The sequence below is a fragment of the Barbus barbus genome (genome assembly GCF_936440315.1).
Source record: "Barbus barbus genome assembly, chromosome: 43".
Lineage (NCBI taxonomy): Eukaryota > Metazoa > Chordata > Actinopteri > Cypriniformes > Cyprinidae > Barbus > Barbus barbus.
In genome coordinates, this window is record NC_136721.1 from 6,146,082 (window position 1) to 6,159,787 (window position 13,706).

General features: G+C 36.9%; 1 protein-coding gene across 1 annotated transcript in view; it reads right to left on the bottom strand.

Moving 5' to 3' along the window:
- Positions 1 to 1,777: 1,777 nt before the first annotated feature.
- LOC306862902 (G protein-coupled receptor kinase 6-like) overlaps positions 1,778 to 13,706 on the bottom strand; it is a 32,091-nt gene continuing 20,162 nt past the window's right edge. Inside the window, exons 3-16 of the mRNA XM_079405978.1 lie at positions 13,450 to 13,562; positions 11,573 to 11,650; positions 11,290 to 11,390; positions 10,987 to 11,079; positions 10,330 to 10,393; positions 9,425 to 9,565; positions 8,613 to 8,803; positions 8,418 to 8,455; positions 7,458 to 7,547; positions 7,162 to 7,370; positions 6,228 to 6,365; positions 5,771 to 5,908; positions 4,473 to 4,607; positions 1,778 to 3,102 (exon numbers count right to left, since the gene is read on the bottom strand). Of these exons, the coding sequence (XP_079262104.1) occupies positions 3,052 to 3,102; positions 4,473 to 4,607; positions 5,771 to 5,908; positions 6,228 to 6,365; positions 7,162 to 7,370; positions 7,458 to 7,547; positions 8,418 to 8,455; positions 8,613 to 8,803; positions 9,425 to 9,565; positions 10,330 to 10,393; positions 10,987 to 11,079; positions 11,290 to 11,390; positions 11,573 to 11,650; positions 13,450 to 13,562 (1,580 nt within the window). The 3' untranslated portion in view covers positions 1,778 to 3,051. The remainder of the gene's footprint in view (positions 3,103 to 4,472; positions 4,608 to 5,770; positions 5,909 to 6,227; positions 6,366 to 7,161; positions 7,371 to 7,457; positions 7,548 to 8,417; positions 8,456 to 8,612; positions 8,804 to 9,424; positions 9,566 to 10,329; positions 10,394 to 10,986; positions 11,080 to 11,289; positions 11,391 to 11,572; positions 11,651 to 13,449; positions 13,563 to 13,706) is intronic.

A 13,706-nucleotide genomic window follows, 5' to 3' on the forward strand; every position in this document is an offset into this window, starting at 1 on the left:
ATACACATTTATATAGTAGTTATACTTATAAAATCCATTATTGCTAAATAAACAAAATGAAAAACAATAAACAATCAAATGTACAACTGTACAGTGCGGTAGAGTCTGGAATGTATTTGAGTTTATCCAAGAGAATTAACGTAAACTGCAGATGAATGAGAAATGTGTTGACAGTCAAGGAGCCACCGTGTCATTAGCTGATGGTGCTTCCATGAACTTCCTGTTTTACAGACCATTGAGTTAGCAGGTCACCGATGTTACGCATTCAGCCAGGCTTCAATGCAAAGTCCCAAAGCTTTTGCGAGTTACTACGATGTCCAACATAAGAATTCACAAGTTTTGGAACAAAAAAAAAATAAAATAAAAATTATCCACAGTGCACAGCAATATTTGAGGTAAAACAACGGCAAAGAAAAGAGTAAGTGCGTGCACAAAATGCTAAGCTAACTCAAAAATGTCATTTGGATAAAAATCCCTAATGATGAGTACCTTAATACTTCAAAAGGCACCTTCTATGAAGATGGAGGGCAAAAATTGAACTGGTTTGGTCTTAAGTGCATCAATCAAGATCAAATGTACAACAAAGTTCCCAAGACATGTTTCCAAGCAACTGAAAATGTAAAGAGCTTATTGTGATTGCAGGGGATACATAACACAAAACATTTCTTTTTGGCAAATTAATTTTTGTTTGACCTACATATGAAAAAGCAGCAATTAAATTATATGCATTCCATTAAAATTGCGCATATCTACTTTTAAAACATTAAATAACATTTCAAATTAGCACGTTGAACTGTTAAGCGATGATGACGGCATGAGTATAACGCCTGTTTCACACTGGATGCATAAGCAGAGCGATAGCAGTGGGTAAGCTGCACATATGAAGAGCGGAAACAGCACGTGCTCATTGTGCTTTCACACTGACATCTGAAATGTGGCTTGTAGCCTACAGTACAAAATCAAGAATGGGTAAGACGAGTGCTGTCCATTGTTTTGCCTGTTTTAGGTGGACTCCTCTGACCACTAGCTGCAACGCTTGTCACACGCTTTTATTTATAATGGGCAGCATACTCTGCTGTGGTGCTACACTTTTCCCTTCCCACACATACCATATAAATATAGTTTATAGTAAAACCAAAAATGACCTATATTCATCTTCGGAACACAAATTAAGATATTTTTAATGAAATCTGGGAGCTCTCTGACCCTGCATAGACAGCAAGGATATTACCACGATCAAGGCACAGAAACCTAGTAAGGACATCGGTAAAATAGTCCATGTGACATCAGGGGTTCAACAAAGCTACGAGAATACAATAACAATTTATTCAGCAATTCTTCTCCCAAAGTTACCTTCTTTCGCCATTTTGTTGAGTACCCCAGAACTTAATCAACGTAATCAGTGTTGTTTACGTTCAGTAGAAAGCATGCACATGCTGAACATAAATAACACCGATGACGTTCTGGGATACTCTCCAAAATGGCAGAAGATGGTAACTCAGGGAGAACAATTGCTGAATAAATCGAGTTATTATTGTTTTCTTTGCGCAAAAAAGTATTCTTGTAGCTTCGTAAAACTACGGTTGAACCCCTGATGTCACATGGACTATTTTAGCGATGTCCTTACTACGTTTCTGTGTCTTGATTGTGGTAATGGAGGGTCAGAGAGCTCTCAGATTTCATCAAAATATCATAATTTGTGTTCAGAAAATGAACAAAGGTCTTATGGGTTTGGAACGACATGAGGGTGAGTAATTAATGATAGATTTTTTATTTTACTTTAAGTTATACCTCTAATCATTTAAACACGCTTTGAGGTTTGGGCAAACAAACTCCTTGCATTTTCAGGGAATTAATTTCCCCCCTCGCAGTGCTGAAAGTCATTTGATGACTGTGTGAAACACAGTAGACGTCACATTTATAATTTTATGGTAAATTTGTTCATTATTCATGTCAACATGCATATTTTGTCCAAATATACTGCGTGAGCAGTGAAGCAAATATTTGCGGCACTGCTGCTTCTGCTCTGCGACGCATTGCCTCAGCGTTCAGTGTGAATGTTCAGATCTGTTAACATGAGCGGCAAGAAAATATATGCGCTGCTTACGCTCTGCTTACGTGTGCAGTGTGAAACAGGCCTTAATTAAAGCCTTTCGGTCTTCAGAGCTGGAATGACAAATTACTCTCATGTCGTCACTAGTTATGTTGTGAAATATATCGTAAATGGAAAATAATGCCTCATGATTCTCATTTTGTAACATATGGGCCACACAGGACTATAATCAGGATGTTTTTCCTAATTATCCAGAGAAGAATTAGCAGGAAGACGCACTGAAGACTTTACAGATGAGTGTCGCATATTTACAACATGGTACAACTGTCTGCAGTTGTTATTGTACATATATGCACTTTAGTCACGTCTATTTGGTTTTCTAGGTATCTCTAACTAAGTAACCTTACATATTTGAGAATTCTGGTAGAGAATTTATGTTAAAATTTCCCTCTGTTTTATAGTCACTTCCTGTTTTGTTTTTTTATTCCATTAATGCACATTTATCACTGTTTTATACAAATGGTGTCATTTGATTGTCGAGATTACCATAAGAAAATAAAATTCAAAATATAAATATAAAAATATCTGCAAAAGCAAATTTCCTTTGCTCCCCCGCGTCTAAAACAAATATTCAGAGAGCATACTGTACATGTGTGTGAAATCGTACAAGAACAAAAAAAAGAAAAAAGCGCAAAGAGGCTGCAAGACATACTGACGAAATGTACAGGATCGGTTGGGTCAACCGGGTTTGAGACTTGAGCAGTGTTGAACGATCTGTCCTTTCCATACATCACACATGATAAAGGACAATAACTGGGACCCTTTTTTCTGTCCTTTTCATTTTGATGTCTTTAAATAAGATACACTGCATGGCTATATAGTGAAAATATACATTCCAATGTTTATATAGAGCTATCTTAAAAATACAAATGTGCAAAAACTGTAAACAAATGAGATCCTCAGTGGTGTAGGGGAGGAGCCACAGCCAGGCCACACCTTCACAGCCGTGTGGGCTCCTCTTCACTGTCGCTGCAATTTCCACAGCAGTCCTGCGGGGGGCAGCATAGACATGCACAGTCAGACATTTTTACATAGCATTAAAAGTATCATCAAATCAAAATGTAGGTTGTCTCTTAGTTTTGAGGTCATGCTAGTGTGCTAATAAAAGTTGACTCAAACATTTAGCAGATGTACACTTTTGAAAATGCACTTTCTCTTTCTAGAAAAAACGAAGTCAGCCTAGCATTAACAGTAGTAAATAATGATTTGGTAGTGCATCTTAAATTTTAAGCCTTATATGTCCAGCCCAAACCTCCTGTTTTGATAGGAAATATTTCAACACAGGAACAAAATAGCATTCGCCAAACCATTACATGATGTTTCTACCATTTCACAATGTCAGGCCCACTTTCTTGTCTGTAATACAAATTTGTGTTTACATTTACATTCCGATTAAAGAGTTCCTAGAGGTCCAAATAAAACTGAGAAGCAAGGCAAAAAGCTCTAAAAAGTTGTACATTAGTAATTAGAGTATACTACACGAATCATTTCATGTATCTGACTAAGGCCCAATTCTTACCCCTACATTTACACCTACCCCTCAGTTTTGCATATTCATGTGAAGGGTCTCGAATCTCTTTTGGTCGGAGGCATAGGGGTAGGGGAAGGGCGAGATACCCCTTCAAAAGAAGATTTTTGAACGAAGACCACAATTCAAAAGAAGGGGTATAAGAATTATCTCAGCATAAACCGGCTACAGCGGCAACATGGCTGCCCGAGAGAACAAAAAGACCAATAAATATAATAATTTTTGCCATTAATAAAGATTTTAATGGAAAGTCATCATTGCTGGAAAATATAATGTAGCGATTCAGTATTTAAACTATGCTATTAATAAAAGTCGCGGGGCAGCATTGACAGTTTCTTTGCTCCTGAATGTGTGAGCTGTGAGATTTCCAATATGTGTGTGTGTGTGTGTGTGTGTCAGTAAGCAGTGCATTAATATAGAACGGTAATTAAAGGGTCTAATGTACACCAGTATAGGTGTGTGTCTTGTAGAAGCTAGACGACGTGTAACTGTATAGTAGTGGTGTTCCATTTCTTAGGGGAATATTTTCACCCCTACCCCTTGAAACTGTTTCAAGGGACAAGGGGAGGTAGGGGTAGGTGAAGGGATATAAAATAGAATTGGGATTGGGCCTAATTATACAGCAGGAAGACGGGGAAGAAAACCTGCACACTGATTTTTTATTTCATTAAAAGAATCGCCTGTAAAGCCATATACGATTTCAGTATCAAACAGGATACAAAAAGTTTCAAATACACTTTGGCTGACCTCATTTACTAATGGAACAAACAATAATGCCTTGGAGAAAAATGACTGCATATAAATAATTGAAGGATGTGAGGAAAACCTAACCTGCCGGCCGAAGAGTCTCTGCAGTAAGCCCTGTTTGGGTGGGGGTGAGGGTTGACCTCTCCAGTCCAGGTCAGGGGGCACAGTGCCATCCAAATTCAAGATGTTAAGTTCTTTAAAGCACTCCGTCTCTATCATCTGAATGGATCAAGGAAATAACATGCTCAGAATTAAAGTCAAACTAATATAGGGAGAAATGGTTCTTGTTGTAACAGGGGAAAGTTGTGACCAGGTCCTAGTATAAACTACTGTACAAAGGTCCTAGTAACTACTTTGAAAATCCTCTTAAATTAGCATTTTTATGAATTGTCAATTGCTGTGATTGTATACCAAGATCAAAAACTTAATCATGAACTTAAATTTTGTTATCAGAAATAAAACAAAAAAATAAACATAGTAGATGAAAAACAACATTTAAACTTGGATTACTAACTGAAATACAACTAAAACTAAAATAAAAATGACGACAACTATTTAGATGTATTTGTAAAAAACAAAAAATAAAAATACAAAAGTACAACAAAATGACAAAAACTAAAATTAAAATGAAATGAAAATTCTGCGGGTTGTTTACTAACAATGTGCAAATTAAAGAACACAGCCAGATAATTTTCATAATGACCAGCGCAATCTACCAAGAGCAGCGCAAATCACTGCCTGCTTTAAGACATGCTTTTTCGGGGCGTTAAATAATGGCGCAAACACCATAAATTTGACAAGCTCAAACACTAGTAAATCGCGTTGCGTGATTCATTTTAATACTCTCCTCCCATAAACGTTGCGTCTGAAAGGGAAACTACTAGAAATACATATTCAATAAGGTTAGGCGCAAAATTAACTGTCCACGGCTTTTCAGCGCTAATTCTTCACTGCGCATCTTTAGTAAATGCTGACAGTACTATTTTAACGCCAAAAGACGGATTGCGCTGGCAGAGGCTGTTAGTAAATCTGGCCCTTAGACAGTAGTCTTTCATCCATTGTGTTGCTTCTCATGCTGATTTCTAGGTGTTCCTGTTCATTTTATTTTGCAAGAATGCATCTTATGTAAAAGGTAAGAAACGCATCAGATCAGGGTCGAGTTAACCCTAAAACCAGACCAGTTATTGAGGCAGTTAATTTCATAATGGCAACATTGCATGCATGTCAAGAAAAAAATATCACACATTTGCACTGACTGAAGTCTGCTTGCACACATTATCAAAGTCAACGTTAATTTCCATTTTATTGCATGCTGGTCATAAATCGTCAATCAGGGTTCAGGGTAAAACATTTAGTGAGGTTATTCTGGGTAGTGATCTGACCTCATTTTGCCAGGGGATGGGCACGCTTCCAGTGGATACTTTGCAGTAGAAGGAGTCGTCTTTGGGCTCCAGCTCCACCCCTTTCACTGTGGAGAACTGTTCGATGTCCAACACATCCTTACAGTAGATGGCCTGAGGCTGAGACAGACATAAAAGCATGTCATGCTATGCACCTGGTGCGTTCATAAGATAAGAAGTGATGAACAAATCACATTTACACAAATGTGTTATCAATAAATGTAAATCCAAGGAAAAGAGCAACAGCTACATTATTCAGAATTTCTATGCTCCAAGAAAAAAATAATTTTCAATGGGTTTGGAATAACATGAGGCAGACTTGTTATTTTTGGGTGAACAAATTATTTAAACAGTGAACAAGCAATAGTAATAACAACAGTAGCTGTGGTTGATATTCCCAATAAAATTAGTTCAAATCTGAGTCTCAGAAGATACTTACATCTGGAATAAAGGGTGCTTCGAGCATGCCTGCTGCAAGCCGCTTGAAGTTGATGGAACGAAAAATTAGGTGGGCTTTCACCTCTGTGGCTCCATCCCCCTGACAGCCAAGCCTCTCATTAGGGTCTTTGGCTAGCAGCTAAGGAAAAAAATGCACACTTGCTGAAATAAATCATCTTTAACACCTTTTTGACAACTGTTAAGAAGATTTATTTGTTTTAATACCATATTAACATCATAGGCTTTAATACAGAATTTAAAAAAAAATACAATTTATAATTAAGCTTCTTACAACAACAACAACAACAACACATACTAACTATATAAAATCTTTCCTTTCCACACAAAAAACTAAATTCCATCATCATTCACTTACCCTCATGCCATTCCAAACATGATAAACCTTTTTTTATTATGCAAACAAACATGCTATTTACAGGTGACAAATCAGATACAGAGTAACCAGGGTCAACAAAACATACATGACAGCCAACATGGTTTGTGTGTGTGTGTGTGTGTGACTGGGAGTTGGGTTTGGAAGTATAACTAAACAAAATAAAAAAAATTAAAAAAATTATTATTTTTTTTTTGAAGAAAGAATGTAACCAAAACGTTTCAGTTTCCATTGGCTTCCATTGTATGGACAAAAATGACATGTTCACCTGACACGAAGGGGAGGAAATTATGACAGAATTTTCATTTTTGCATGACCTATACCATTAAGATGTTCAAAATGTGTTCTGCAAGCATCTCAGAACAATATCGCCAACTAAAAATTTAACATTCCTTATATCACCATTTTGCACATTTCAAAGATGTACTTGACAGAAAAAAAGGTGATTTTCTCAGAAATACTGACGTATGCGTTTAATTGCTATTAATTATTATTTAGATCAGTAAATTCAATTGAATTGAATAATTGTTAGGATACTAACCATTTTACAGAGTGATTTGGCATCCTCTGAGAACTTGCTGGAATATTCTTCCTCCACCTCTTTCACTAGCCGCTCCACTTCCTCTCGTTTGATTTTTTTCTTGCGCTGCTGAAAGGGAGATTGGCCCTCGATCATCTCATAGAGAAGACAGCCGAGAGCCCACCAGTCTGGACTGAATGTGTAACGCTCATTCTGCACCACCTCTGGGGCTGATGAAGCATAAACATATTCAGCTTACAATGATTGTTCCAGCTGCTGCTGATATCGTTTATATGTTATTAAAGGCAAATACATACCCATGTACCCCACAGTTCCCACCCGTCCTTTGATTGTCTGACCTTCTGGTACATGCACAGCCAGGCCCAGGTCTGATATACGTATATGACCTGAGGTGAAACATCACAGCTTTGTTAAATTACTTCTTCCATTAGCAAGCTTAAATGATGTCTGTCAGTGGTTAGCTTTACTAATAACTTAAGTTAACCTTTAAAAGCAATTTTTTTGTAATTTGGCATGCCAAAATCATATATTTGAATGATCTTCTTTTGAAAGATTTCAATGAATGTATGGGTTCCCACACTTTGATCATTTAATTTCTATGATTTTTCCATGATTTCTTCAGTGGTTTGACAACCTGATACTGATTAATTATTATAATTCTGCTGAAATCAAACTTACAAAAACTATATTCATTTATATGACAAATATTTGTAAGATTCCCTGCTATTTCTAGGTTTCCATGAATGTCCTGTAATTAATTTGATTAAAATTTATTTTAATCTAACTAGCAACTAGTTCAATAAATTGACACATATAGCTGACTGTATGTTATAAATGTGGATGTTGAATTTTATGGCTCAAAAACAATATTATGTACTCTACCCCCTCTTGTGGCAAACATAAGTGCTACAGTTTAGAATGTGACATTCCATGTGACAATGCTTTTCTTTAAAAGGATAGTTTACCCAAAAATGACAATTCTGACATTAATTACACACCCTCATATCATTCATTTCATTGTTATCTATGGGAAGTCAGAGATCTCTCAGGGATCATCAGGGATTTCATGAAAAATATCTTAATTTGTGTTCCGAAGACGAACGAAGGTCTTACAAGTTTGGAACGTCATGAGGGTGAATTTTCATTTTTGGGTGAACTATCCCTTTAAGAATTTTTTTTTAACCATTGTCATACCAAATACCATTACAGTAACCAGTAATTTTCATAAGCAAACACAAAGAAAACATGCTGCTAACCATGATCATCCAGTAGTATATTTTCTGGCTTCAAATCCCTGATAGAAGATGAACAAAGAAAGCAGATCAGTCGTCAATCAATAATCAAAATTACACAAAAAATAACAGCATTTGAATAAAATCAATACTTTTAATTATCAGTATTTTTTTGTTGTTGTTGCAAACAATCCCTTGTTTCAGTCTGAATCTTTTCACCTGTATACTATCCTCTCACGATGGAGGTCTTCTAACCCGCAGCAGATCTCAGCAGCATAAAACACGGCTCTCTTCTCGTCAAAACCTGCCTCTCCCATGTGGTAGATATGGAACTTCAGGTCCCCTCCGTTCATCAGCGTGAGCACCAAACACAGGGCGTCTTTCGTCTCATATGCATATGCGAGACTCACCTCCATGGGAAAACAGAAAGGTACATTGGTTCAGTTACAAAACACAGTTCCCATATTTGATACAGCCTGTGTGGGAAAGTGTCTAAAAATGGAGGATAAATTAAGAGAAAATCCAGAGAATAACCGCCAAACAAAACAACTCAAAATAGCGTGCTCGAGGTCAGCCCTTTGGATACACAAACCCCAAATACAAAGTTATTATTTCATCAAAATAGGGGTTACCATCAGATGTTAAGGTTTTGAAAGACTGTTGGACATCAGATTTTCAATTTGATATAAAAAAACCAAATTTTCAGTTTCTGTTTTTTAAATAAAGTGTAGGATTCTGAATGTAAACATTAAATAGAAACAGTAAAACTAAAATCTCTCTACATCAGATCTCCATGCCTTAATTTGTCTAAATTTGAAGATCCAGAATGAGCACCCAGATTTCGTGTGATCTCAAAGGAAATGACAAAAGCAGGGCTTCTGTGAGCTAATCTGCCCAAAAACAGAAGTCAGAACTACAGCGACTTCATGTTTTTTTTGTAGAAGACATATGCGCGGAAGAGATAGAAAGATAAGGTTACGGTCCAACAAACACACGCAAGATCGAGTGAAATAAGCACTTCAGATGCTTACAACAAACCGACTGTTGACTTTCTCCAGAATCTGCTTCTCATTCAGAGCCATGGACTCTCCTTTCCTCTTTTTGATGCGTTTCTTCTCCAGCTTTTTGCAGGCGTACATCTTCCCTGTGGCCCGCACCTGGCATGCACAGACCTTGGGTGCAAAAAAATAATAAAATAAAAGCAGTGGGAGAATTGAGGGGGGCCATTTATTAGTAACTTTTTTACATGAAATTCTAATTTATGTTAACGGTCTTATAAATGTGATGGGGCTACACTAGCCAGTATACAAAAGAGATATTTCATGCTTTTTTTGGGGAATAGAGAATAGATCAGAATAGATCAGTTTGGTAATTGTTTTTGTCTTGCCTTATAAGAGTGAATCTTGAAATTTTGGTCACATTCCATCTCAAAATGAATAAATACATATATTTTGCACTGTGATATATTTCTTATAATTACACAATTCTTATTTTCAATGCTAATTCAGGATAAAAAGTACTATAATTCAATATTAAAAAAAAAAGTCAATACAACATATACTACATTAAGAAAAAATATTGAAATAAAAACGGTCATAAAACTAATGCAAAACAAGCTTATATGACTGATATGTTCCCAGAAGGACCTTCCAAAGGACAATGGAGAGTAATAAAAAGACTCTCAATGTGATTAGCTATCTGGTAGGGAAATCAGAATTGGAGACTTGCATTCTCTATATCTGCCAACATTGAATGGCAATGTGTATGATAATCTGATGTATTTATGTCTGATAGCATAACAAAAATAGGATATTAGCCTTGTGAACCCTGGAGTAGACAGATAGTGTTTGATTTAGTGGCATACCAGATAATAACTAATAACACCTCAATATGTTTCTGCCATAAACAGAGCGATGCTTAATCATTTCAGACTCACCTCGCCAAAGCCTCCCTTTCCCAAAACCCTATACTGACGGAATGTGTTTTTTGTGACTGGCTGTCTGTCAAGGAGAGGAAGAGAATAATAAACAAAAGTTACATTTCATAAGAACGAACATGACCCTGTCTTATTAAATGATAACATACTTTTACAGTAGAATAACTTCCTGTTGCCTTCACAAGAAGCTTATATCTCAAGAGACACTGACGCACAATGTTAAAACGCATGGTTTTAATCTAATTAAGACCTTTTTTTACATATTCAGTAGACGGCTAGTGTACTAGGCCTCTTAATGTGTACTTGAGAGTGAAAGTATTTTTCCAGCATATCATATTCTTCTCTGTAAAAGGTCTGGATGGGAATTGTCCAGGCCTGGCTTAGACTTTCAGTCAGAGGACATTTTTATGACTAAAAGTAAATAAATAGCAAGTTCAGAGTTCACATCTGGTTACTATAAGCTTAGCTTCATAAATAAATCATGGCACCCAAAGGAATAATTAGACTCTACTTGGCGGTGAAGAAAAACTTCTTAGCTACATATAATTTCTCTCATTTAACATGCTTATGAGAGGTTCAGAACTACAGAAAATCACTGCGTTTGTACATTATAAACCAAACCAAGAAGTTCAAAATGCGTTCAGGCGCTGTTTATACCTCTCAAGCCATTTCCACTGTAAGAAGCGACTGTAGTACATACTATCGAGGTAGTCTGCGAAGGGCGCCATGCTCAGGAAGTCATGGATAAGTCTACAAGAAAGAAAGTGTTACAGCACAGTGAAAAAATCTGACTCTCACATCCTGATTTAATTAATTGATTTGCATGAAAATGCTAAATTTTGTTTCACTCAGAAAAATGTTGTTCTGATGCCATGTGTTTGTCAGACAGTGGCAGTGTAGGAGTATCTACTAGTGCCATCTAATGGGATAATAAGAGTGTTTCCTGTCTAAAAGACTCACTTGGTACACTCCATGAAGAGCTCTTTACATGCCTCCTGTTGCAAGCATTCTGCACACTTAGTCACCATCTCCTCTGTTACCTCAGGGACATAGTCCTCTGACTGCAAATGGAAGAATTAGAACAAGAAAATATCCTTTAAACACAAATAAATGCTTACATGCTCATGAATTATGCTATGAACAAAGCAAAAAGGATATAACGGCACATTACATAAATATCTTTACAACAAACTCTAAAATGACCAACTGATTTAAGTCCTTCCTGTGCTTCTCATCTCAGTACCTTCAGGTTGAGGTAATTGTCTAGGAGCTCCTGTCCACACTCCTTCCTCTTCTCATCTGGCGTTACTTCATACTCTGCCTGAAATGATGGAGAACAATTAGCTGTACTATTTGTGATATCTACATTCTTCATTATTTATAAACTTATGATGACTTTACATTATTATCATAGCAATCAATTACTTGTCTTGATCATTTTCAAACATGCAACTGACTGTGGTCTCAGTCTATGAAAAACATGCAAATATTGAAGGAGGGACCAGATTTTGACTTGGGCCAGCAAGCAATCACTGTAGCAATCACATAGCAATGTGCTGGCAACCGCTCACAACACCCTAGAACTGTGGCAGAGGCATGCGCCACTCATATTTGCTTCAGAATATGTGTACAATCTGGTTTTACATTCACATTTATTTATAAAACTTCAAAAAGTAGTGGTTCCACTGAACATGCAACATCAAGGTCTTTAAAGGTGGAGCAAACACCAGCATGTTTTTTCACGTGGGCGTGCACATGTACATGGAAAGTGATATGCAAGTTGTGATGTTTATGTTCAAGCTTGCAGGAACAGAGTAAGCGGTAGTCTTCATTCCATATCTGAAATGGCATGTCACGTGGCATGTCTATTTGTTTACAAATAGAAGATTTGCCTTAAAATGCAGGATTTTGGAGGGCTGAAGAACGGACCACAAATTAGTGGCTTGAGATGCTTTTTTGGTTGAACTGTGAAGGTCACTGTGTCAAGCTTTTAAGTTATGGGTGTACACAAGAAATTCTGACATTTCCTAAAAGTTAGGCTTGCTAGTGGGCATTCACTCGAGGTAGAAGCAGATGCTGTCCCAAAATTCCTGTACAGAGTTGGGACACCCAACTTCTGAAAAGGGTGAAGGCAGAGAAACAAACAGAGGCAGGCAATACTTTTATAAACCGTATTAGAGGCAAAATAAATGTCAGAAGAAATCTATGATCGCTTTGATTCAAAAGACATTTGCTCTGTTCAAAATCTTTATGCGTGACCACTGTCTACAGAGGCAGCAGCCTTCTAAGACAGCAGACTAACAGAAAAGGAAGCTTATAATTGTTGAAACTGAAATGCTCTACATACATGCAAACAGGAACTCTGTTACAGGGCTCAATAATAATAAAGGACAGTTCGAGAGTCCACTTGACCAAAAGTTCACTTTCTTTATTAGGTCAGTGCGGTCGCTTACATCCTGCATTTTACAGCTTGTTGACTATGTCCATGTATTTCATGCCTTGAAAGCCTTAGCATTTGGTATTTGGCATCTGTTGCTTTAAATGAACAAGCTCTTTCATGTCAGGTGGATTCTGAGTGACTGTTAATGTTTTCAAAAAGTTCTAAAACGGATTCCAACAATATTGTTCCTCTGAGTCCTTATCGTTATATCTGTGTTGTGGACTTCCCTATTCTCATAGAATCAAAAATATTATTAAAGTTACAGTTATCACCCTTGGTGTGAACATTTATGTACTGAGTAATATTAATTAACTACATGTACTTACTATATGGTTAGGGCAAGGATTTGGGCTTAGGGATATTTGCATGTAATTATGCACAATTAATTGTTATTATCATAGTGAGTACATGTAAAATGTGTAACAAGGACACCTTAAAATGAAGTGTTACAATAGAAACTTTTTTAATCATTTTAAAAACCATCAAAAGCCTACATAAGCCCACCTAAACACCACAATGACCTAACAGGGTAACAAAGTGTTAAGGTAATACCTATAGTTTGCTCTAGAACTACCCTCAACTCGCTAGTTTCACTGTATCCAAGGCGGGCTGTTCATAAAGAGAAGAAACAAACATGTTTTGTCTTTAAAGTGAAGAACAATTAGTGGTCTGCTTCTCACCACAGCATCCAAAAATTTGACACAGCGTCTCAACTCCGGCCTGGTGTCACAGAACTGCCGGAATAGGAAGCGTCCGATTGGCTGCCTCTCACAAAGGCTGTTGTAGTCTTTCTCTGTGGAGATACAGCAACATGAAACACTGTGACTAAGGGCTTTGGAAAGGTGGAGTTAAGCATGCACACACACACAAATGAGAAAATATCATTTGAGGCAATCGATGAATACAATAAAAATCAATAGCACTTTCCTTTCTTCTC